Here is a 24,951-nt window from a genome sequence, read left to right as displayed (position 1 = left end):
TCCCACTCTGGTTTTAGCAAAGCCAAGATGCTGCAAATACAAATTTTATAAATTAAGTATTTAAAAATTGACAATCTTGCTGCCATATCCTCCATTTAATTCCCTATAATGCCGTGGTTACTAACCTTTTTTTGGCCATGCCCCATCTCTAAAATCCTAATTCCCCACTACCATATAATTTTTAATATTCAAAAAGTGAACTCCCAGTCATGTGGAGGAAGCCTAAAAGGCCCATTAATTTAGCAATGACAATAACACTTAGACTTATAAGCCACTCCACAGTGCTTTACAGCCCTCTCTAAGCGGTTTACAGAGTCAGCATATTATCCCAACAATCTGGGTCCTCGTTTTACCGATCTTGGAAGGATGGAAGGCTGAGTCAATCTTGAGTTTGGTGAGATTCAATCTGCCAAACTGCTGGCAGCCGATGGTCAGCAGAGGTAGCCTGCAGTACTGTACTCTAATCACTGCACCACCGCAGTTCTTGGTTTAAACAAGGTTCCAATTGCCTCCATTAAAAATCAAATTGCCCCCTATGGGGCGTGGGCCCCACAATGGGAACCACTGCTATAATGCAATAGTAGTAGCACTTAGACTTATATGTTTTACAGCCCTCTCTAAGCGGTTTACAGAGTCAACGTAGTACTCCCCAACAATCTGGGTCCTTGTTTTACCAGGCTTGGAAGGATGGAAAGCTGAGTCAACCTTGGTCCAGTGAGGCTTGAACTGCTGGCAGTCGGCAGAATTATTGTACAATACTGCATATCAGCAGAGGTAGCCTGCAGTACTGCTCTCTAACCACTGCACCACCGCAGTTCTTGGTTGAAGAATTGCCCCCATTAAAAATCAAATTGCCCCCCTATGGGGCGTGGGCACTGCTATAAATCACAATTGGTGTTCTGATTACTATTAAACAGACCTTTAAAAACTTTTACCAAGACTTAGAGATGACATTACATGTGTAATCGTTTACATAAGTAGCAGCACTGTTTCCAAAATCTAAATCTAGCTATTCCCATACATCTATGAAAAGCACAGCTGGTATCCAAGATTTTTTCAACCAAATACAGGCAGCCTTCAGTTAACAATTCCTCATTTAATAATTGTTAGTAGTTACAGTGGTGATGAAAAATAAAATCTATGACATCAGATATTTGCAGGGATGTAAAGCAAAAAAAGCAGAAATAAAATCATGCAATCATGGCTTCACTTAATGACCACTTCACTCAACAACCAAATTTCTGGTCTCAGTTGTGGCTACTAAATGAGGACTACCTGTTGTAAGAGTGCTCTCTGTATAAACAATTTTATAAAATTATCAAACATCACCACTATATAAACCTTTTGTCAGGTGTTCCCAACTATGATCTTCCAAGTTCACAAAGTTCATGGAAAAATAAGAGTTGTAAGTTTTTTAAAACATTGGAAATACACTCACCTTTGTGGCCCTTTTATTTAAGATAATCACTGAGAAATCCTATTCACTACTAACTGAAACATGCAAGTTTAATGACATTTGTCTGACAACTAATTTCTTCCCTCTTGCCCTTTCCCCCCAAGTTTTCTACATGCTGGCCTTTTTTTTAATGACATCAGTATCTTCTCAAAACTCAGATATGGCTACTAGCTCCAAAATGTTTGCCCAAATTACATCAGGAAAAAGCAAAGAGTTCATAAAAAGCACTTTTATTTAACACCACGTATAAAAGTTTACACTTAAAATTTATCTTTGTTCTGCCCAGGGCTTCCAGTGACTTCTCCCCTGAGTGTAACAATTATCTCGGCATACCCCAGAGACAAAAATATGCAAAAATCCTCAGAATCCCCTTTCCAAATAACCAAGACAACCCAGAAGACGGTTCTTCCAGCACACGCAGCATGGATTGCAGTCTAAATTCTAGACCAGTCTGGATAGTGAGTTCTGCAAAATGAAGCCAAAATAATCAGAAAGTTTTACAGATTTGCAGTGACGGTTCCCAGGCTCATGTTTCTGATCCATCCCAATCCAGTTCTATGCACAAACCCAAACAATCCGATTCCTTTGTGTAGCTTCCACCCTAATCTCCAGCAGCTGCTATCCAACAAAAAGTGACAAGTGCAGGAATAGTCTTGAAGTAACTCTGGAATATCTTTCAGTACAATAGAAAATATTCTGCCTGACTCTTAATGTACAGGATAAGAGCCATGCACAGTCAGCTGAAGGCATTTTTATGCATCCCAGGATCTTTGATAGGAAGAAAGAGGACGGATGCCTATTACACACTTGCAGTTTCCAAATGTTATTAAAACTTCCATTGGCAGCAAAATCTAAAATTGTTGTGAGCCACGAAGATTGGAAGGTGATCCAAGAACCACCTGTCTAATCCAAGAGGAACAGTAAGGATGCAGCGGAGAGTCCTTCAATTCACTCCAGCACTTCTAGTACTGTCTTACGGAGAGCAATTGAGAACATCTCTTCCCAGGGCACACGTAGCCATTCTACTAGTTCAGCCAGCAAGTCAGGACATTCTGTGCGCAAATGCCAAGTGCTTTCCACCTTTAAGACCTGCAAAAGGAAAAGTGGTGTTCAATTTACTGTTGTGGTTAGCTCTGGCCCAGCTCCTGTCCCAAGGACTGTGGATGTGGGGGTGACATTCACATGCTGCAGGCCTGTTTTGCCCCCGGTGGAATCTGCTGATGACGGCTCCTCTGACCAAGAAGACATGAGTGACAGGGAGGAGGAGAGTGTGGCAGACAGCTCAGAAGGAGATCAATTATCTAGCTCCTCCTTGGATTCGGAACAAGAGTTAATGATACAGCCACGCATGCAGAGAGCGATGCATAGGCAGCAACAACTGAGAGAGTATTATCAAAGAGAATGAGGCCACCTGTGGTTGGGTGGGGCTGTGGTCATTAGTGAGGCTGCTATAAATAGCAGCCTGTGGGTTTGGCCATTGTGGAGGATTATCTGATCGTTGTGTTTCGTGACTGCTTTACTGACTTTGACCTTTTGTGTGCTGATTTTCCCCCGCTTTGAAACTAAACCAGAGCAAAGTGTGTTTCACTTTGTGAAAGAAGAAGGACTGTGAATTGCCTCACAGCTGCAAGCTAAGTATCTCAGAACTGATAAGGGACTTGTACAAATTACCAGTTTGTTTGGAGATGAGTGCTCTTTGCTATACAAAAATAGTGCTTAGTTTATTTGAATTTTCGGTATAAAGAACATTGTTTTGAATTTTCAAACGTGTGTGTCTGAAATTTGTATCTGTGAATTTTTGGGAGGATTCTACCAGAGAGCCCGACAGAACATTTACCAGGAATAGCCTCCACACTGACTGCAGTTAACAGGTCTCCATTGAGAGGAAAGATACAGTTCTAGGTACAAATTCCACTCCAAACTCAAATAGAGATAAATTTCCCCCAAGACTAGAGCCATATTTGTCTTGAGCAGAATAAAACATATGTAGAATTAGAGATAAATTAACCATGCAGCAATGCCCAGGTTATCTTGGTAGCACTTTTTAATGTTACCCACACAATATTGGGTTGCTACCGGAATTGGGGGGGGGGGGGGGTGTGATGCCATCCCCATAGCGAAAATGGAGCTGTGCTGTGCGCGTAGCTCCAACTGACCAGTGGGCGCGTGCGTCAGCGTGAGAGTCGTCTTCTGCATATGCAGAAGTCTTCGGAGAAGGGTGGCCTAAAAATTGAAATAATAAATAAATTTTGACCATTTCTGCTGATTTTTTGCTTCCGCTCATGTGCAGAAGCAAAAAAGAAATCGGGGAAAATCACTGAAATCTAGCACTCGCATCCATCCTTACACAAAATTTGGCTTCATACAGCAGGAACTGTACCAATAGGGCGGCGACAAGGAGCTCTTGCCTGTACCCACACCTGTAAACTTTTTAATATCCTAGAAGGAAACCTCACACATCTTTTTTTGTTGTTGTTTTTTTTACCTCATCATAAAGTTGCAGCTTTACATCACAAGGGGAGAAACGGTAAAGCACTACACCGCTGATGCTGCTGATCGGCTCACTTGCTTTCAGCAAGATGCAGTCCTTGGGTTGTTTCTCAACCTCACTGCCTGAGCCGGAGGAAGGCTGGACCTGTTGACGCTGATGATCCTCTTCCACCAAGAACATATTACTACGAGTACTCAGCAAAGTCACAGGAAATGCAGAAGAGCCTGGGAAAAAAAGAGTCCCTCGGGCCGCTTATAAAAATCCAATGTACGATATATAATAATCACAATATATTATGATTCACATTCTAACTGCCGCAAGAGTTTTGTATGCGCAGTATTGGAAACAAGAAAGAACACCGACTATGCTAAATCTTTTAAGTTATGGACTACGCAGAAATGTCCAAACTGACTATGGAAATACAAAATCGGGAAGATACATATTTCTTCCAAGGGACAAGTGGTACAATTGGTTAAGAAGAAGAAAATATTTGCAAATTTTACAAAAAGAAGATAATCCAACAAACTAACTTTTTAATGAATGATAAACTTCAACCACTACTTTATTTTCCATACATACCATATATACCTTACTTGCAGCACTGGAAGATCAAAATCATCTACTCCCCAAAAAAACTAGTATATACCCTCAAAGTAATAAGATGGGACTTCATACACCAACTACATTCTCTAAATTTATGCCGTGTTGAGCCGTAGCACCAGCCAAGTTGCTGGTCCCTCTTTACCTATTGCCTATATCCCCTCCCTTTACGCTACTTCCCCTCTATGTCTTTTTCTCTTTCTATTCTTTTTTCTTTCTCTCTTACTTTTTCTCTACTTCTTTTCTTATTATTCTATATTCTCTAAATATTATGTGATGTTTACGGCATAGACTTCAAATGTTATGATATACAACCTAATTACTGTAGACTTATTTTGTCTTACCTTTTCTTTTTCTATTTTTGTAAAACTCAATAAAGATCATTTAAAAAAAAAATCCAATGTACGAAATTGTGCTACATTCCATTGAAAAAACAATGGAAGTCGCACACACACACACACTGCAGTCTTCATACCTTGGATGAGGTATGTCAGTAAGTAGAAGAATGGTCTGGTTGAACCACTTGCAGCTTCTCTTGCAAGATCCTTATCAATCAGTGGCCTACGGCACAGGCAGAAATAATTAGCAATACATTTAGTCTGGTCACCGGCTTCCACCCTTCGCCTTGGTTTGACCCTTGTAGGAATTGAGCCTCCTCCCACTGCATCTCCTCCCAGGCATGCCATGCCAACTCTAAGCTTACCTACTCACGCAGTATAAAAGCAACAAGCTTCTTACCATAACGGGTGCTGTGAATTCATTTCTACCATAGTGACGTCTGGGATTTTGCTCCTGCTTTTTGCTGGCAATTCTTCTATGAGGTCTGCAGGAAGACATTGAAATAAGCCTTGATAACAGAAGGTGAATCCTCCAGCAAAAAAAGTTATCAGGGCTAGATTGCTGCTTCTGAATTTTAACACTCGGTAGATATTTGCTGATATTAGCACTTAGCAATACAGGTTGTCCTCCGCTGATTCAATTGGGATTCAATTCAGGATCACCAAGAAAAGCATTCATTCAATGAGACACACCCAAAGTGACTGCTTTGCTCAATTACTGAAGTCCTGGCCCTCCCGGTTGCAGCTGTTAAATGATCTCCTGAGACATTAAGCAGATGGAGCTAAAGAACTGACTGCCAAGTTCAGCTCTCCTCTGTATGCAGAAGAGGGCTGCTCCAGCAGATTGAAGGAACAGAGGTGGCATCTTCAGGACCTGGACTCTGTTTCTCCACCCCCACAAAAGGAGCTTGATTCTCCTCCCTGCACAGAAGGAAACTGCTCTGGCGGGCTGCAAGAATGGAGCTACGGTCTTCAGGATCTGAGCTCTGTTTCTGCACCTTGGTGTAGTTCAGCTCTCCTTGGTAGGAAGCTGAACTCTGAGACTAGAGGGAGTCCTTTCAGCAGACAGCAGAGCTGGCAACCTTCCCTACTGGCTTCCCCATTGGTTTTCTGGGGAAGCTTGCAGATAACAATCACATGATCACAGGTGTTGGCAATCGGCAGTAAGTGCTGTAAACATCCTTTCCAAAGCCACTGTAACATTGTTAAACAACTGGGTGTAAGTTTGTTTGTTTGTTTGTTTGTATTTATATGCTGCCCCAATCCCAGAAGACTCTGGGCAGCTTACACCAAATACACATAAAATACAGTATACCGCCTCCCCCCCAAAACAGTACAAAAGTCTATAAAACCAACAATTTACAATTTAAAACAGTTAAAAACAACCATGCATCTCTTTCCTAGTCAGATCCCGATGGAATACCATCTGATCAACGACCCCAGACCTACCGGAAAAGCCAGGTCTTTACGGCTTTTCGGAAGGCTAGTAGGGTGGGGGCAGTCCACGTCTCAGGAGTAGCTGGTTCCACAGAGAAGGAGCAGCCACAGAGAAGGCCCTCCTCCATGAGCCTGCCAGCCGGCATTACTTAGCTGACGGGACCCGGAGGAGATCAACCCTGTAGGCTCTTATTGGTCACTGGGAGCTATGCAGTAGGAGGCGGTCTCGAAGATAGTCTGGCCCTAAGCCATGTAGGGCTTTAACGGTAATAACCAACCAGGCTGAGTATCATACAAGCAATTTTTAGATTGATATTTCTAGCTATAATCAGACAAAAAACGTATATCATAGAATAGAATAGAATAGAATTTTATTGGCCAAGTGTGATTGGACACACAAGGAATTTGTCTTGGTGCATATGCTCTCAGCGTACATAAAATAAAATATACATGAAAATATATCATGAACATAGCTCAATATCTTTTCTTACATGTCAAGCATTGGATAAATCTTCTGCAGTGACTCTGGTTGCGAAGCAGCAGCTTATAGGAGACAGAGGGACTCCCAAACTCCACATGCAAGCTTTGATGATATAACCCCACTTCTAAGCAAGAAAGGTCGGACAGGAAGTGACAGCCTCCCTTCTTCAGCCAATCTGATGGTTGTCCCCTGGCAGATGAACCAAATAGCATGTCACCATATAGCAAGGCATGTCTACTCTACCAGGAAAACAAAATAGAGGGTGCTTGTTCAGCAAATGATAGCAGTGAGAAAGATTAACTGCATTTTTATGAGTTTGGGAGAACATATGCTTCTGCAATAAACCACTATGTAAACAAACTCCTTGTTCTCCAGTCCAAGTTATGTTAAGTGCTGGTCAAACTCATAATTTTCTCAGTATGGAGTTTTCTCCTCAAACAGGCTTGACTGGCATATATAACATTAAATCTTCAATGCCATTTAAAAAAAAACATTTTGACAGGGTTTTTGAAACATTAGGTGTTAGATTTACCATACTGAAATTTTATCTTGTTTTGAAGACTGCTCTGGTTGTTTTTAAGAATGGAATAGAAACTAAAAGGGAGGAGATCACTGATATGATGCAGTAATTTTCAGAGTATAAGATACGCCATTTCCCCCCCTAAAAGAGGCTGAACATTTGGGTGTGTCTTATACTCTGAATGTAACATTTACAAAGCTTTTTTTCAGCCCTACGAGGTGCTCACCAGTGAAGTGACCTTCCCTGCTTTGCTAGCTAAACAATCTTCTCTTTGCCTGCTTTTTTCATAGCTGCTCCCCTCCAACAATTAGTTGGGCTTCTGGGCTTTAGAAGCCTTTTTTCAGCTCTAATGCCAGTGAAGCGATCTTTTGTGCTTTGCTAGCAAGCGATCTTCCACTTTTTTTTCAGCCCTAACAAGTTGAAGTGATCGTCCATGCTTTCCTACTGAAGCAATCTTCCTTTTGCCTGCTTTTCTCATTGTTTCTCTCTCTGAAGAGAGAGAGAAGTGAAGTGTTTTAGAAACTGTTTTTTATCCCTAACCAGGGGATAAAAGCAAGCACATGGACTCAAAACCAGCAAACTAATGTGCTGAAGCTGACCGGACTAAGGACTAGCCAGATGAATACCTAGTAGGCAGATTCCTTTTCCCCTATTTTCTTCCCCAAAAACTAAGGTGTGTCTTATACTTCAGTGTGTCTTAATAAATACAGTAACTGTTTTTACTTAAACAGTTAAGTTAAAAATTTTAACTTAAAAAATACAGTAACTGTTTTCTATCAATAAAAATCCCAGAAAGCAAGAGATGGAAAAGTTCTCTATCATTACAGTGTCTGATTCCATATAACAAAGATACAGGCAGACTGCTTGGTTTAAGACTGGTCGCTATAGAATTGTCCACTACCTTCAAGACAAACTTCTAAACATACAGCTATAGCCCTAAAACGCTCACCTTATCTCTCCAGTTATCTCCAACACATGAAGTCGGACATCTGAAGCCACCAAGAGGGCCAGGAACTCCCCAGGCCGTCCATTTTTCACGACCGCTACCTAGAAGAAGGATGCTAAAATAATTAGGCCACAATGATGCCAGGTATGCACCCAATAGCCAACTTTATGGAGAATTGCTTTTCATACCTTGAGGAAACATTTGAACTCTTCTGGCTCTTCAAAGACTTCCATATCTAAATAAAGTTTTAGCCTATGGTCCACAGAGAATAAGTCTCGCATGCCTAATGTACTGTTGGTAGCTAAATAAAGGAAAACGTTAAGAATTAATAAATTGGTTTCAATGGGTTGAGTGAGCAATAGTACCATTTATGCTGACATAAGGCTTTTGTGCAACTCCAGAAGCGAAATTTTCCAAGCAACCACACTGTATTGTGGTCGCTCGGAAAATGGCAACTGCTTTTCATCATATCCCACAGCCTCATGACAAAACCACCCATTCTGCTTCTTTCAATGGTCAGAGAGCCTTAGGAAAGCAAAACCGGTCGCTTTGTTATGCAACGCAATTCGGGAAGTGGCCACACGAGGCAGACAAATTTGGTTTATGTGACAAATTCAAACATGCACTTTTCATTCATTCTTTTTTTTAATATACTCTTTTTAAAAGTATGAAAATTGTTCCCAAGATGCTTTGGGGCCCCTAGATAGCCTACCTAGCATTGTTAAGTGACTCCAACAAGCACATACCCTGTTGCCCCAAAAATAAGTCACCCCCGAAAGTAAGACATAGGAGAGGTTTCATAGAATTGCCTAATATAAGGCAATGTCGTTTGGCGGGACCCAGGAGAAGAGCCTTCTCTGTGGCGGCCCCAACCCTCTGGAACCAGCTCCCCCCGGAGATCAGAACTGCCCCCACCCTCCTTGCCTTTCGTAAAGTTCTTAAGACCCATCTCTGCCATCAGGCATGGGGGAACTGAGACATCTCCCCCGAGCCTATACAGTTTATACATGGTATGTTTGTGTGTATGCTTGCTTTTTAATAATGGGGTATTTAGTGCTTTTTAAATTATTTGATTTGTTCTTATATTGTCTTTGTTATTGTTGTGAGCTGCCCCGAGTCTACGGAGAGGGGTGGCATACAAATCTAATAACTAATAATAATAATAATCCCCCAAAAGTAAGACGTAGGAAACATTTCGTTTCGCAGCATTCCCGAACAGAACATATATAACACTGTTGTCCATAAATTGCATCCCAAAAACGCTGCGTCACTCAGATTTAAAACACATCCAACACGCATCCAACATGCGGCTGCATGTTTGGATGCGTTTTTGCTGCAGCAGGATACAATTCATTGGAAAAAAATAAGAATTCCCCTGAAAATAAGATGTAGCACATCTTTGGGAGCAAAAATTAATATAAGACGCTGTCTTATTTTCGGTGAAACACGGTGCATACATCTATACATACATACATCTGCAAGCATCATTTTCATTTGTAGCAATCTGAGAATGATTCTGACATTCTCTCAGATGCTAGATGTTTAAACAAAATCACATCTATGCCCATGGGTGGAAACACACAGAAAATTTTGGAGTATCAGAGTTCTAAGGGGCTGCAGGCATGCCTAATTTTCTTTTTTTACTGTTTTAATCTGCTTTGATCACTACCAATTTCTATACTATTATTATTAAACTGTAGCAACATTTTATACCCTACACTGAGCAAACCTATTGCGTACATTCTAAATACAGTTAACAATTGAAAATCATTAAAGGCTTTTAAAATAATAACCATAAAGTGCCTTAACTACCAGCAGATGGTGCTCTTGCTTTACTGCTGATGCAAAATAACCATGTATTCACAAAGGAATAAAATGTTGAGATCGTTTTGAGGGAAGTATTTTAACATGTGAGCTAAACTCAGTGAAGGGCCACAACATTTTTTACTACCGCACTGTGGGCGTGGCTTGTTTTGTGGGGTGTGGCTTGATGGTCATGTGACCAGGCGGGAGTGGCTTGGCGGTTATGTGACTGGGGCATCCCCCAAGGCAGTGTACTAATGTCTCTCTTATATTTCTACTAGCTCCATGTATATGAACTCTATTATTCCTAATGATGACTGCTTCTATATTACAGTGATCCCCCGGTTATTGCGTCCCCGACCATTGCGAACAGGGTAATTCGCGATTTTTCAACCCGGAAGTCAAAACACCATCTGCCCATGCGTGCCCTTTTTTCTATGGGCACGCATGCGTAGATGGTGCCCGGCAGATCAGCTGCTGGGCGGCTTCCCTGGGTCTTCCCCCTCTTGCTGGCGGGAGGGCGAGCAGCGGGCATCAGCAAGGAGTTTCCCCACCGCCCACGCAAACTCCTCGCTGCCGCCCGCCCTTCACCCGCCCACACCGTTCATTCTCGCGGCCAGAGCGAGCGCGGACAAGCCGTTCGCTGGCGCTAGCTCTCGCCTGCCTGCCCGCTAGCGAGGAGCCGCCTGCCTGCCCGCTAGCGAGGAGCCGAAGATTGGGGGCGGCGCGGCTGTTTTAAAACGTCGCCACCGGCATGGGGGGCTTGCCAGCACCCCCCGGACCCCCAACCCGGGTTTGGGGGGCTGCTAGGAAGCCCCCCATGCCGGCGGGGACGTTTTAAAACACCCGCGCGACTTTCCAATGAGTCCCGAAGACAAACGCGTTGTCTTCGGGACTCATTGGAAAGTCGCGCGGGTGTTTTAAAACATCCCCGCCGACATGGGGGGCTCGCTAGCACACCCCCGAACCCCCAACCCGGGTTAGGGGGGTGCTAGCGAGCCCCCCATGTCGGCGGGGACGTTTTAAAACACCCGCGCCGCCCCCAATCTTCGGCTCCTCGCTAGCGCTGCGGAAGTAAAAACACCATCTGCACATGCGCAGATGGTGTTTTTACTTCCGCAGCGCTACTTCGCGAAAACCCGCTCGTTGCGGGGGGTCCTGGAACGGAACCCTCGCAAAGAGCGGGGGATCACTGTATTCCTAATGTCTTATTTTCTGTTCCTCTATTATTGTATTTTACTTTGATTTTATCCACTTAATTCTACTTTATGCATTAGACAAAATAAATAAATAAATAATAAAGATGGCCAACTTGTCATCACTCACGTCAAGGGTTTGGGTTAGGGTACCTGGCCTCTCCTCACCTCAAAGAGATACAAGGTATTTACTGTTACTGAACATCCAAAATATACTATTTAATCCTATATGTATATATGCCATCACATATTAGGCACTCAAAAATATACATTATCTACTATAGTGTTTCCCAACCTTGGCCACTTGAAGATATCTGGACTTCAACTCCCAGACTTCCCCAGCCAGCATTCGCTGGCTGGGGAATTCTGGGAGTTGAAGTCCAGAAATCTTCAAGTGGCCAAGGTTGGGAAACACTGATCTACTATATGTAAGCTCCATTTTTGATACCCCCATTGTGTCCCCCTTCTCCCGTGTGGGCAGCAGCCCATGACTGGCTCAACTGGATCTGAGTAGAGGATCTTGCTATTGTTTCCCATGGCCATCGCTTTCCCGTAATTCCACAGACGTATACCTCACTAAGGCCCATATTGGATGTTAGTAGGTTAGCTACTCACGGGGAGTAAGGTTCCACTGCTCCTCAAGCTCGGAGCTCATGGACAGCTGAGGAGGGGTGTGGCCACGGGAAGGGCCATAATGGTAGCTGCCCATCAAGCTTCCTCCATTGGTATCTGTGCGGCTGAGGGAGGAATATTGACTCTTGGAGCTCAAGTCCTTCCTGGGAGCTTCCACTCCTTCAGAACTGCGAGAACTGGAATGGGCCGCGCTGCCGTGATCATTGCTAAGCTCTTGAATCTGGGTGCTGGAACTGGTTCCTGTTTCAGAATTATTGTCATCGCCAATGTAAAAAGTTCTGGACTCCACCTCTTGCTGGCTTTCATCGAAGCAATCCTGAGAAAACACTAGATCCTTCGAAGGGCTCTCACATGGTATGATGACCACGTGATCACTAGAGCAACCAGGGCAGATAATGGTCTCACTGGAAGCAGCGATATCTGAAGAGACAGGAAAACCATTCCTTTGCATCACATACTTAGTCCGATAAATCAAATACCGGGTTCTTTCTCAAATCCTCATCTTCCAACTAATCTCAAGAGCCAGCCACCCAGCACATTCTGCGCTCTGCTTTTTTTAATCTCTAGCTAATTATCTCAAGTGTTTTATAGAGTTTTCACTTTATCTTTCTACATACAATGCTGAACAAAGAACATTTTTCTCAGAAATCAAATAGAATATCAGAGTATTTTCCTTCTAAAAGAAATCCAAATGAATATATCAGATATTTTACCTTGGAGGGATAATAAACCTAAAACCGAACAAAAATCATATTCTTATAGTGCAATTAAGGTAACTGGTGGGGCCTAGGGGAAGAGCCTTCTCTGTGGGGGCCCCGGCCCGCTGGAACAAGCTCCCACCAGAGATTCGTACCGCCTTCACCCTCCTTGCTTTCCGAAAAAGTCTGAAGACTCATCTTTGCTGCCAGGCCTGGGGTCATTAGATCTTTCCCCCCCGACCAACGAATGTGTTTAGAATAAATTGTTGATTGAGTGAATGTTAACTCAATCATTTAATTTTTAGGATGTTTTAAAGTTTTTAAATTATTATTAATTGGATCAAATTGTTTTATTATGTATTCCTTGTTTGTTTTGAGCCACCCCGAGTCCACGGAGAGGGGTGGCATACAAATCCAATCAATCAATCAATCAATCAATCAATCAACAAACAAACAAACAAACAAAACAAACAAACAAACAAACAAACAAACTGGGAGCAGACCTGGGACCTGAGTTTGGTCACCCCAATTTTGGACCAACAAAACATATGTTGAAATTCCACTGCAACGTATTCATGACAGAATACAGAAATAGGGCACTAAAAAGTTAAAATGTGGCCTAATATAAGTTAACTCAAAAATTCCAGTTCTGTGGGGGATCTAAAAAATAGTACTAGCAAACAAATGTTAATGTGAGAAACCAGCCCAACTAATTTCAAATTGAAATTAAGACTTGTACATAAGGTCAGCAGTTCAGCGGTTCGAATCCTAGCCTAGTGCCACATAAACGGGGTAAGCTCCCATAAATTGTCCCAGCTTCTGCCAACCTAGCAGTTTGAAAGCAAGTAAAAAATGCAAGTAGACAAAATAGGGACCACCTTTGGTGGGAAAGCAACAGCATTCCATGAGCCTTTGGCATTTAGTCATGCCAGCCATATGACCACCGAGACGTTTTCAGACAGTGCTGGCTCTTTGGCTTTGAAACAGATGAGCACTGCCCCCTAGAGTCGGGAACGACTAGCACATATATGCAAGGGGAACCTTTACCTTTATATATCTCTTGTTATCTGTCCAGTCACTTGCCTCACACTACAAAATTAAAATATTAATTTTGACTGTAAATGAATGAAACATTGGCATACTGCACAGCAAAGCACCAAGCTTAATTTTATTTCCAAGAATTAATCGGGTCAAATGGGCCTCTCATTATGCTTTCTTGGAAAATAATGATTGGTAACAACAACTTCCATTGTTTGTTTCGAGTATGTCTATTTCCCTAGGTCTTTGTAGACAGAAGACTAATTATTTCCTAATAGTTCTTTTGTAATATGTAAAGTGAAAGCAGAACATGACTCTCGAGAATACTACGGGAGCCAAGAAAAATAAACAAATGGATTACTGAAGAAATCAATCCAGGGTTTTCATTAGAGAGACAAATGACCAGACTTAAATTACCCCCACTTCAGACACTTTATGAGAAGACCTAACTCTCTGGAAAAGGCTCTAATGCTAGAAAAAGTGGAGGGAAAGAGAAGAAGGGGACAAGCAGCAGCACAGCAGACAGACTCTGTTACAGTGGCCATAGGTCTACGTAGCACTGGAAGATCCAACATACCAACAGACAGATCACCATGGAAAAAATCTATGTGGTTGCTAAGGGCCAACAAGGACTTGATGACACAATCAATCAATTTCCCAGAAAAGATAAGCAGGGATATGGCTGATATATTTTGTTTCATAATCCACAACACATGTTCAGAATTCTCTGGGCTTAAAAGGTTGATGGCCAACAATCCAACAGAAACAAAGAAGAAGTAAGATTAAAAAGGTATTAGCTTAAGCCATACACCATACCTTGCTCAGACAAGGCTGTACCTTCTTTTGTAGAGGCCTGTTTTTGTAGCTGAGGTATCTGCAACCCAAGGAATTCTTGTTTGCATTTTAGACATTGGAACTTTGGGCCTTCTGCCAATCCTCTGCTCTTCCTATTCTTCTCCAGGGTAGGTGCCAACACTCTGAGTAAATCCTAGAAAGAGCAATAAGACTTGAATAAGTTCCATAAAACAAGTACAGTGATACCTCGTCATACAAACTTTTCGAGATACAAACCTGGGGTTTAAGATTTTTTTTGCCTCTTCTTACAAACTATTTTCACCTTACAAACCCACCGCCGTCGCTGGGATGCTTCCGGACTTCCGTTGCCAGCGAAACACCCGTTTTTGCGCTGCTGGAATTCCCCTGAGGCTCCCCTCCATGGGAAACCCCACCTCCGGACTTCCGTGTTTTTGTGATGCTGCAGGGGAATCCCAGCAGGGGAATCCCAGCAGTGCAAAAACAGGCGCTTCGCTGGCAACAGAAGTCCGGAGGTGGGGTTTCCCAGCGAGGGGAGCCTCAGTGAAATGGCAGCATCGCAAAAACACAGAGGTCCGGAGGTGGGGTTTCGAGGACTTCGGTGTTTTTGCGATGCTGCGATTTCACTGATGCACCCTTCAATGGGAAACCCTACCTCCGGACTTTCGTTGCCAGTGAAGCGCTCGTTTTTGCAATGCTGGGATTTCCCTGCTGGGATTCCCCTGCAGCATCACAAAAACACGGAAGTCCAGAGGTGGGGTGGAGGGGAGGGGAGCCTCAGGGGAACCCCAGCAGTGCAAAAACAGGCGCTTCGGCTGGCAAAAGGGGTGAATTTTGGGCTTGCACGCATTAATCGTTTTTCCATTGATTCCTATGGGAAACATTGTTTCATCTTACAAACTTTTCACCTTAAGAACCTCGTCCCGGAACCAATTACGGTAAGTTTGTAAGACAAGGTATCACTGTATTGTATTTCATATATATCATAACATTTTATAACAGCCTTGAATAAAGAATGCCTGTTTTTGGGAGAGAGGGTAAAGGAAACAAGTATAACACTGTATTCATCACAAAAATAAATTCTAGATAGAAAAACGCCTTGTGTACAGAATTGCTTCAGTAAAGTCTAAATGGTCATAATTGCCCTGGATGGCTTAACAAGGATTATATAAAGATATTGACAATAGTATGCACAAGGTAGGAAGATGGGGAACTAAGTACTGTGTTTCCCCCAAAATAAGACCCTGTCTTATATTTTTTTGAACCCCAAAATATGTGCTTGGCCTTATTTTGGGGGAGGTCTTATTATTTTGAGGGGCACAGAGCAAGATGGGGCTCCTCTTGCCCTCTTACCTGATTTCCAGCTGTGTCTCCCTAACCCTAACCAGACAAAATGGCGGGGACCAGCTGTGCATGCATTTAAATATTTTCAGGGAGGGCTTATTTTCGGGTAGGGCTTATATTCGGAGGAAGATTTTCAGGGGAGGTCTTATTATCCAGAGAGGGCTTATTTTCAGAGAAACACGGTATTAACTCTTGTCTTTGTTTCCTGTTGTGGACCTCCCATTTGCCAACTCAGTAGAGTTAATAGATTGACACAATTAAACTTCTCCAAAATTTATTAATATTCAAATGCCCCCCCCCTCCAAAAGAAAGACAACTTTCTATTTTAGAGTGGATTTATATTCACCTGCATACGCAATTCAGGATCATCATCCAATACTACATAGCAACGTTTCTGACGCTCTTTGCTGATATAGTCAAAATAGAGAGTAAGAACAGGAAACTCACGCTGCAGGTCCTAATTCCAAAAAGAAATAATTTTCCCATCAGAAGAAAATAAGGACTGCAGATTTTTTAAGGAATTTTTTTTATTAAGTATCAACTATGGATACTTAGCTACACATTCATGAGCAGTAAATTATCAGTGTCACAGCTACTCACTTTTCCTATGCACCTGTCACCCAACATCTTATCTGTGGCTGTTATAAATTAAAAGATTCATGAATTTATACTGTACATTTTGCTTCTACCTGCATTAATAATGAGTAGCAACTTTACCTTTGCAAGATGGAAAAGAAATTCACAAGATGATGATTTTTGTTCCCAGTTTTCAAGTAGTACTTACACACTGCCTTTCTGTGATTTAAACACAGTTCATTGTGCCTCAAAGATTGTCCACTTTGAGTAACAGGCAATGCAGCCACATTATACACAAAGGTATTGTCCAAACAATTTAGGAGAAACTATCATGGAGATCTCACTGAGGAGGAGGAAAAGTGATTGTGGATCCAGAGAAAGAACTGAGAGTGCCAGTCAGTGGCAGTGGCTGGCACCAAAGATCCCAAGATCCTGAAAAACAATATACTTGGACTTCTCCTTGGTCATTGAACTTTTCTCTCCAGAACTCACTCTTTAGAACTGGTGCTGTGTTGCTGACCTGATGGAATATCATGTTAATTATTTCCTATATTTTTTGCACTCTATAACTTTAGCACTTTATAACTTTAACGATTTTTTAATAATTATATGTTATTCTATTAAGATCTTGAGAATAACTTAGTGTTAATTAATATCCTATTTAGTGTAATTGGTTTTTTATATTGTTTTTCTTCTTAATTGAATCTATATTGAATTTTTAATAATTAATATTTTAGCTAATTTCTTAGAAGGGGTTTTAAAACTAATGAATTATTGGGGTGGGTATGATGATATGTATGAAATGAATGATTGTTATGGGTGGGCTGGGTGGAACTTTGGTATGGATGAAATAAATGGAAATGTTATGAATGACTTGATTAGCCTACCTGACACAGGAGAGGCAGGAGGGGAGGGGGCACCGATGTCTGAGGTGGTAGAGGGTCGGAATATTCTGGTCCTGCTGGGGAGAGGCAGATATGGCGGGGGCCACAGAGCTAGCCGTTCCAGGGGAACGAGAGATCGTTGCGTAATAACGATCCCTTGTTCCGGCTCTGTGAACCCAATCCTGGGTGCTGGTGATGAGTGTAATTCTGGCCCTGGGCTCAAGCTGCTGCTACTCAATGCCAGGTCGGTGGTAAATAAAGCTCTCCTCATCCGGGATCTGATCCTGGATGAGGAGGCCGACCTGGCATGTGTCACTGAAACCTGGCTGGGCCCAGAGGGAGGAGTCCCTCTCTCTGAAATTTGCCCAGCCGGGTTTCAGATATGGCATCAGCCTAGACCCCAGGGAAGGGGGGGAGGAGTGGCTATTATAGCCAGGGAGAGCCTTGGCTTGCGTAGACTCGTTGCTCCAGAGATTGCGGGCTGCGAGTCCCTCCTGGTGAAGTTGGACTTAGGGGTCCAGGTGGGCTTGTTTCTCATGTACCTGCCTCCCAGCTGCGTGTCACAAGCCCTGCCTGTGCTACTCGAGGAGGTAGCCGGGTTGGCGGTGGGGTTCCCCAGACTTATTGTCTTGGGGGACTTTAACCTACCGTCGCTCGGTGAAACCTCTGGACTGGCACAAGAGTTCATGGCCACCATGACAGCCATGGACCTGACCCAAGTAGTACAGGGTCCGACTCATGAGGGGGGGCATGCACCCGACATGGTATTCCTCTCTGAGCAACTGAGTAATGGTCTGAGACTAAGGGGCTTAGAAGTGTTGCCTGTGTCATGGTCAGACCATTTTCTACTGCGGCTTGACTTCCTGGCTCCAATCCTTCCCCGCAGGGAGGCGGAACCGATTAAGCTGTTCCGCCCCAGACGCCTGATGGATCCAGAGAGCTTTCAGAAGGTGCTTGTGGTTATTCCAGATACACTCGTACACAGTTCGGCAGAGTCTCTGGCTGAGGCCTGGAACAAGGCTGCAGCGGAGGCTCTTGACCGAATTGCGCCGTTGCGACCTCTCCGCGGCACTAGACCCCGTAGAGCTCCATGGTTCAACGAGGAGCTCCGGGAGTTGAAACGCCAGAAGAGACGTCTAGAGAAGCGATGGAGGAAGAGTAAGTCTGAATCCGATCGAACACTTGTAAGAGCACATGTTAAGACTTACAAAGTGGCGCTCAAGGCGGCAAGATGCGCGTATCATTCCGCCTTGATTGCATCAGCGGAATCCCGCCCGGGAATCCCGCCCGGCTGCTCTGTTTAGGGTGACCCGCTCCCTTCTTAATCAGGGGGGAGTTGGGGAGCCCTTGCAGAGTAGTGCCGAGGATTTTAACACGTTTTTCGCTGATAAAATCGCTCGGATCCGAGCGGACCTCGACTCCAATTGGAATACAGAGTCGACTGACAACGAGTCAGTTGAGGTGACTGGGGCACGTACTTGTCCACCTGTCTGGGAAGAGTTTGATCTGGTGACACCTGATGAAGCGGACAAGGCCATTGGAGCTGTGAGTTCCGCCACCTGTTTACTGGATCCGTGTCCCTCCTGGCTGGTTTCGGCCAGCAGGGAGGTGACACGGAGCTGGGTCCAGGAGATTGTCAACGCTTCTTTGGGGAGGGGGTCCTTCCTGGATCCCTACAAGGAGGCACTTGTGCGCCCCCTCCTCAAGAAGCCTTCCCTGGACCCAGCCATTCTCAACAACTATCGACCAGTCCCCAACCTTCCCTTTATGGGGAAGGTTGTTGAGAAGGTGGTGGCGCTCGAACTCCAGCGGTCCTTGGAAGAAGCCGATTATCTAGGTCCTCAGCAGTCAGGATTCAGGCCCGGCTACAGCACGGAAACTGCTTTGGTCGCGCTGATGGATGATCTCTGGCGGGCCCGGGACAGGGGTTTATCCTCTGTCCTGGTGCTTCTTGACCTCTCAGCGGCTTTCGATACCATCGACCATGGTATCCTTCTGCACCGGCTGGAGGGGTTGGGAGTGGGAGGCACTGTCCTTCAGTGGTTCTCTTCCTACCTCTCTGGTCGGTCGCAGTCGGTGTTAGTGGGGGGTCAGAGGTCGACCTCTAGGTTACTCCCTTGTGGGGTGCCTCAGGGGTCGGTCCTCTCCCCCCTACTATTTAATATCTACATGAAACCGCTGGGTGAGATCATCCAAGGGCATGGGGTGAGGTATCATCAGTATGCAGATGATACCCAGCTTTACATCTCCACCCCGTGTCCAGTCGGTGAAGCAGTGGAAGTGATGTGCCGGTGCATGGAGGCTGTTGGGGTCTGGATGGGTGTCAACAGACTCAAACTCAACCCGGATAAGACGGAGTGGCTGTGGGTTTTGCCTCCCAAGGACAATTCCATCTGTCCGTCCATCACCCTGGGGGGGGAGTCACTAACCCCCTCAGAGAGGGTTCGCAACTTGGGCGTCCTCCTCGATCCACAGCTCACATTAGAGAAACATCTTTCAGCTGTGGCGAGGGGGGCGTTTGCCCAGGTTCGCCTGGTGCACCAGTTGCGGCCATATTTGGACCGGGAGTCACTGCTCACAGTCACTCATGCCCTCATCACCTCGAGGCTCGACTACTGTAATGCTCTCTACATGGGGCTACCTTTGAAAAGTGTTCGGAAACTTCAGATCGTGCAGAATGCAGCTGCGAGAGCTATCATGGGCTTTCCTAAATTTGCCCATGTCACACCAACACTCCGCAGTCTGCATTGGTTGCCGATCAGTTTCCGGTCACAATTCAAAGTGTTGGTTATGACCTATAAAGCCCTTCATGGCACCGGACCAGAATATCTCCGGGACCGCCTTCTGCCGCACGAATCCCAGCGACCAGTTAGGTCCCACAGAGTTGGCCTTCTCCGGGTCCCGTCAACTAAACAATGTCGTTTGGCGGGACCCAGGGGAAGAGCCTTCTCTGTGGCGGCCCCGACCCTTTGGAATCAACTCCCCCCAGATATCAGAGTTGCCCCCACCCTCCTAGCCTTTCGTAAGCTCCTTAAAACCCACCTCTGTCGTCAGGCATGGGGGAATTGACATGTTCCTTCCCCCTAGGCTTATAAAAATTTATGTATGGTATGCTAGTGTGTATGATTGGTTTTAACTTGTGGTGTTTTAAAATTAATTTAAATATTGGATTTGTTTACATTGTATGGCGATTGCTGTGAGCCGCCCCGAGTCTGTGGAGAGGGGCGGCATACAAATCTGATTAATAAATAATAAATTAATAAATCCTACTAAAATGCTACTTATGGGTAGCAATAGCAATAGCACTTAGACTTATATATCACAGTGCTTTACAGCCCTCTCTAAGCAGTTGGCATATTTCCCCTAACAATCTGAGTCCTCATTTTACCAACTTTGGAAGGCTGAATCAACCTTGAGCCAGTGAGAATTGAACCCCTGGCAGCCAGCAGAATTAGCCTGCAAAACTGCATTCTAACCTCTGCGCCATTACAGGCGAAACATGTTCTGGCCATACTAAGCTGGATTTGGCAGATTGCTGTAGCAAAGTAAAAGAACTGGACCATGTGCATTCTAAAAATATTTACAATTAATATTCAGGCAACAGAGCAGATCTAACCCATTGCAAATCCAAACCCACTCATTTTATGGATGATAAATTGCCAGGGATTAAAAATGGGGCAAGAAGCAGCACTAAACAGAAAGTGGCCGGAGCCCAAATAATAAAGGCTTTCTCTACAGTTTCCACATCTCTATAACCACATATGCAGGAACTGTGAATTTAGCTGTTAATTTTCTAGCTTTTAATTTCCTTATTCTAGTGTAATCAATGGAAGTGGGGGAACAAAGTTTTTTGAAGCTTTCCTTCAAGGAGATCTTTCCTCCTTGAAGGAAAAATATTTTGATTCAGCCCTGCAGTAGAAAAGTTACAATACAAGAATGAGAGATAAAACAAGATAGCAGATATATACCCTCAGTTGAGTACCTCGGACTGTTGTGGGAAATGTCTAGGTTCTCAAATCACTTGAAACCAAAACTAACTAAACAAAACCTGATTTAGAGAAAATGAAAAACATAAGCCTCAATTTACCAAGCATTATGGCCAGATGCACATAACTTGGTGTGCCAAAATCAAACCAAACTTAATATAGCTTAGCTTAACATATAAACCAAACTTGCAGATATCCCCAGAATTAAGGATGCATATACAAATCCAGTTAACCATTGAGCAATGACAAACTGGTCTGTAGGATAGTCTGCTTATAATAAATCGTGCATGGAGACAGCTGAAATCACCTTTCTTCTCCAATGCATTTCCGATCTCTCTGCTTTCTGAAGACTTTGTAGTTCCAGCCTGTGTAAAACCTTGGCTGCTTTCAGCTCCACTTCCATAACATGTTGGGCAGTGACTCGCAGGAAGATCCAATCTGGCTCTGGGTCGCCATCACCTTCTATCTGGCTTACTAGCACAGGCTGGCAAAGATCCACTGCCAAGATAAATACAATTATTAATTTCCTCTGTTTCCTATTCAGTTTTAGCAGATCAGAACGCCCGAAATCCCAGATATTTAAAGACGAACTACAGAAACCATAGGGTTTAAAAAACCATGGAAAATGAGACAGCTTTGAAATTTATCAATGATGAAGGATGCAAGCAAAGATACTTTCGTTGCAAAACTATCATTTTGCTTAGGCTACAATGCTGGGTTTGGGGTATAAACTGTCTAGTTGGGAATTGCCATGTCGGAAGCACCTAAACTCTCCAAACTAATTTCTAACGTATCTTCATTCATATGACTGGGGAATTCTTTATAAACAGCAAAGGAAAAATGTAGCTTCATTCATTCTCTGTAAGAAATATCTCAAACACAAATAAGGTCAAAGGCACAATAGAAACATAGAAACATAGAAGACTGACGGCAGAAAAAGACCTCATGGTCCATCTAGTCTGCCCTTATACTATTTCCTGTATTTTATCTTACAATGGATATATATTTATCCCAGGCAAGTTTAAATTCAGTTACTGTGGATTTACCAATCACATCTGCTGGAAGTTTGTTCCAAGGATCTACTACTCTTTCAGTGAAATAATATTTTCTCACGTTGCTTTTGATCTTTCCCCCAACTAACTTCAGATTGTGTCCCCTTATTCTTATGTTCACTTTCCTATTAAGAAACACTTCCCTCCTGAACCTTATTTAACCCTTTAACATATTTAAATGTTTCGATCATGTCCCCCCTTTTCCTTCTGTCCTCCAGACTATACAGATTGAGTTCATGAAGTCTTTCCTGATACGTTTTATGCTTAAGACCTTCCACCATTCTTGTAGCCCGTCTTTGGACCCGTTCAATTTTGTCAATATCTTTTTGTAGGTGAGGTCTCCAGAACTGAACACAGTATTCCAAATGTGGTCTCACCAGCGCTCTATATAAGGGGATCACAATCTCCCTCTTCCTGCTTGTTATACCTCTAGCTATGCAGCCAAGCATCCTACTTGCTTTTCCTACTGCCCGACTACACTGCTCACCCATTTTGAGACTGTCAGAAATCACTAGCCCTAAATCCTTCTCTTCTGAAGTTTTTGCTAACACAGAACTGCCAATGCAATACTCCGATTGAGGATTCCTTTTCCCCAAGTGCATTATTTTACATTTGGAAACATTAAACTGCAGTTTTCATTGCTTTGACCATTTATCTAGTAAAGCTAAATCATTTACCATATTACAGACCCCTCCAGGAATATCAACCCTATTGCACAATCTGAGATCTCCTTTATCCAAAGTGGCATATAGTCTCTATATCAAAGTACAACATTTAAATGACATTAAGTTTTGCATTTCTCCGTCAATATTATTTGCTTGGTGGAGGGGGCGGTTGTCCTTCAAAGTGCATCAACAGCGGGATTTGTTGAATGTAGATTTTTTGATAAGCTCGCCGGATTTGACATCCCATGTTCGCTGGCTGTGCAAATTATTTTTAGTTTGTTTGGCATCACTGGAGATGTTGCCAACACAGATGAGGGAAGCAATAAAAGCTCACTTGAAGAACATTCTATTAATAACAGTGGCAGATTCCAGAAATTTGAGAGGAACATATTTACACTTTCTTTGTGAAGGAGCAAAGAACAGCAACCCTCACCTGGTCACAAACTACCTCCGTGATGGTTGTCCAGTACTATTTACCAGTAGACTTCATTAGGGAAAATGTGTTTTGTGTCAAATGTTGGATGGTTACAAATCTTTCTCTAGCAATCTCAAAATTAAATTTTAGATATTCTTATTTCACAAATTAATTCCTGAATCTTGCATGAAATGACTATGTTTGTGAGTGACATAGGGGAAGGTTTGGTAGGGAAGGTTTGCCTATTTGCCGATGACTCTAAAGTGTGCAATAGGGTTGATATTCCTGGAGGGGTCTGTAATATGGTAAATGATTTAGCGTTACTAGATAAATGGTCAAAGCAATGGAAACTGCAGTTTAATGTTTCCAAATGTAAAATAATGCACTTGGGGAAAAGGAATCCTAAATCTGAGTATTGCATTGGCAGTTCTGTGTTAGCAAAAACTTCAGAAGAGAAGGATTTAGGGGTAGTGATTTCTGACAGTCTCAAAATGGGTGAGCAGTGTGGTCGGGCAGTAGGAAAGGCAAGTAGGATGCTTGGCTGCATAGCTAGAGGTATAACAAGCAGGAAGAGGGAGATTGTGATCCCCTTATATAGAGCGCTGGTGAGACCACATTTGGAGTACTGTGTTCAGTTCTGGAGACCTCACCTACAAAAAGATATTGACAAAATTGAACGGGTCCAAAGACGGGCTACAAGAATGGTGGAAGGTCTGAAGTATAAAACGTATCAGGAAAGACTTAATGAACTCAATCTGTATAGTCTGGAAGACAGAAGGAAAAGGGGGGACATGATCGAAACATTTAAATATGTTAAAGGGTTAAATAGGGTTCAGGAGGGAAATGTTTTTAACAGGAAAGTGAACACAAGAACAAGGGGACACAATCTGAAGTTAGTTGGGGGAAAGATCAAAGGCAACATGAGAAAGTATTATTTTACTGAAAGAGTAGTAGATCCTTGGAACAAACTTCCAGCAGACGTGGTAGATAAATCCACAGTAACCGAATTTAAACATGCCTGGGATAAACATATATCCATTGTAAGATAAAATACAGGAAATAGTAAAAGGGCAGACTAGATGGACCATGGGGTCTTTTTCTGCCGTCAGTCTTCTATGTTTCTATGTTTCTATGTTTCTACATTCACTATTCTAGTAAAATGCTACAAATTCCTGGGCTGAACTGGTTTTACTCTACAGGGTTGCAGAACTAATTTCTCCAGGAGAATGTCCATAATAAGAACAAGGATATTTTTCAATAGAGGGCTGCCCCCATCTCAGATTCCCTGATAGGAAAAAAAAGAATTGGAGAAAGTACTTACTATATATGTTTTTACAATTCAGAATGACTACAGACAAAGATGCTAAGAAGCCTAAAGGCCTCTGAAGATTATTTTCAGTTGGGGCTGCTTGCCTGTTTACTGGTAACTTCAATGCTGAATTTTAATTGCATTACTTAAGTCTCTCTTCTCTTCCCTTCCCTATTCAGTGTCTCTTAATCTACTCCATTCAATTTTGCTCCCGTTCCCTCTTTTCTTCCTATTGAAGCAATTTTTTTCTTTTCATCTATCACCAGCAGC

At 43.2% G+C, this 24,951-nt stretch overlaps 1 protein-coding gene across 5 annotated transcripts in view; it reads right to left on the bottom strand.

Annotated features, from left to right (window-relative positions):
- Positions 1–1,670: 1,670 nt before the first annotated feature.
- STK11IP (serine/threonine kinase 11 interacting protein) overlaps positions 1,671–24,951 on the bottom strand; it is a 50,141-nt gene continuing 26,860 nt past the window's right edge. For 4 of the 5 annotated variants that reach the window (XM_070728465.1, XM_070728474.1, XM_070728481.1 and 1 more), the window contains 11 exons: positions 21,548–21,738; positions 16,141–16,251; positions 14,454–14,625; positions 11,884–12,321; positions 8,458–8,570; positions 8,273–8,370; positions 6,814–6,992; positions 5,286–5,370; positions 5,023–5,108; positions 3,942–4,171; positions 1,671–2,545 (listed from right to left, as the gene is read on the bottom strand). In XM_070728465.1, coding sequence (XP_070584566.1) covers positions 2,405–2,545; positions 3,942–4,171; positions 5,023–5,108; positions 5,286–5,370; positions 6,814–6,992; positions 8,273–8,370; positions 8,458–8,570; positions 11,884–12,321; positions 14,454–14,625; positions 16,141–16,251; positions 21,548–21,738 — 1,844 coding nt within the window. In that variant the 3' untranslated portion in view covers positions 1,671–2,404. Of the gene's footprint in view, positions 2,546–3,941; positions 4,172–5,022; positions 5,109–5,285; positions 5,371–6,813; positions 7,043–8,272; positions 8,371–8,457; positions 8,571–11,883; positions 12,322–14,453; positions 14,626–16,140; positions 16,252–21,547; positions 21,739–24,951 lie in introns of all 5 variants that reach the window. The other variant, XR_011556891.1, reaches the window with a different exon arrangement.

Source organism: Erythrolamprus reginae, chromosome 1, assembly GCF_031021105.1.
Source record: "Erythrolamprus reginae isolate rEryReg1 chromosome 1, rEryReg1.hap1, whole genome shotgun sequence".
NCBI lineage: Eukaryota > Metazoa > Chordata > Lepidosauria > Squamata > Dipsadidae > Erythrolamprus > Erythrolamprus reginae.
This window is presented reverse-complemented; position numbering and strand designations above follow the sequence as displayed.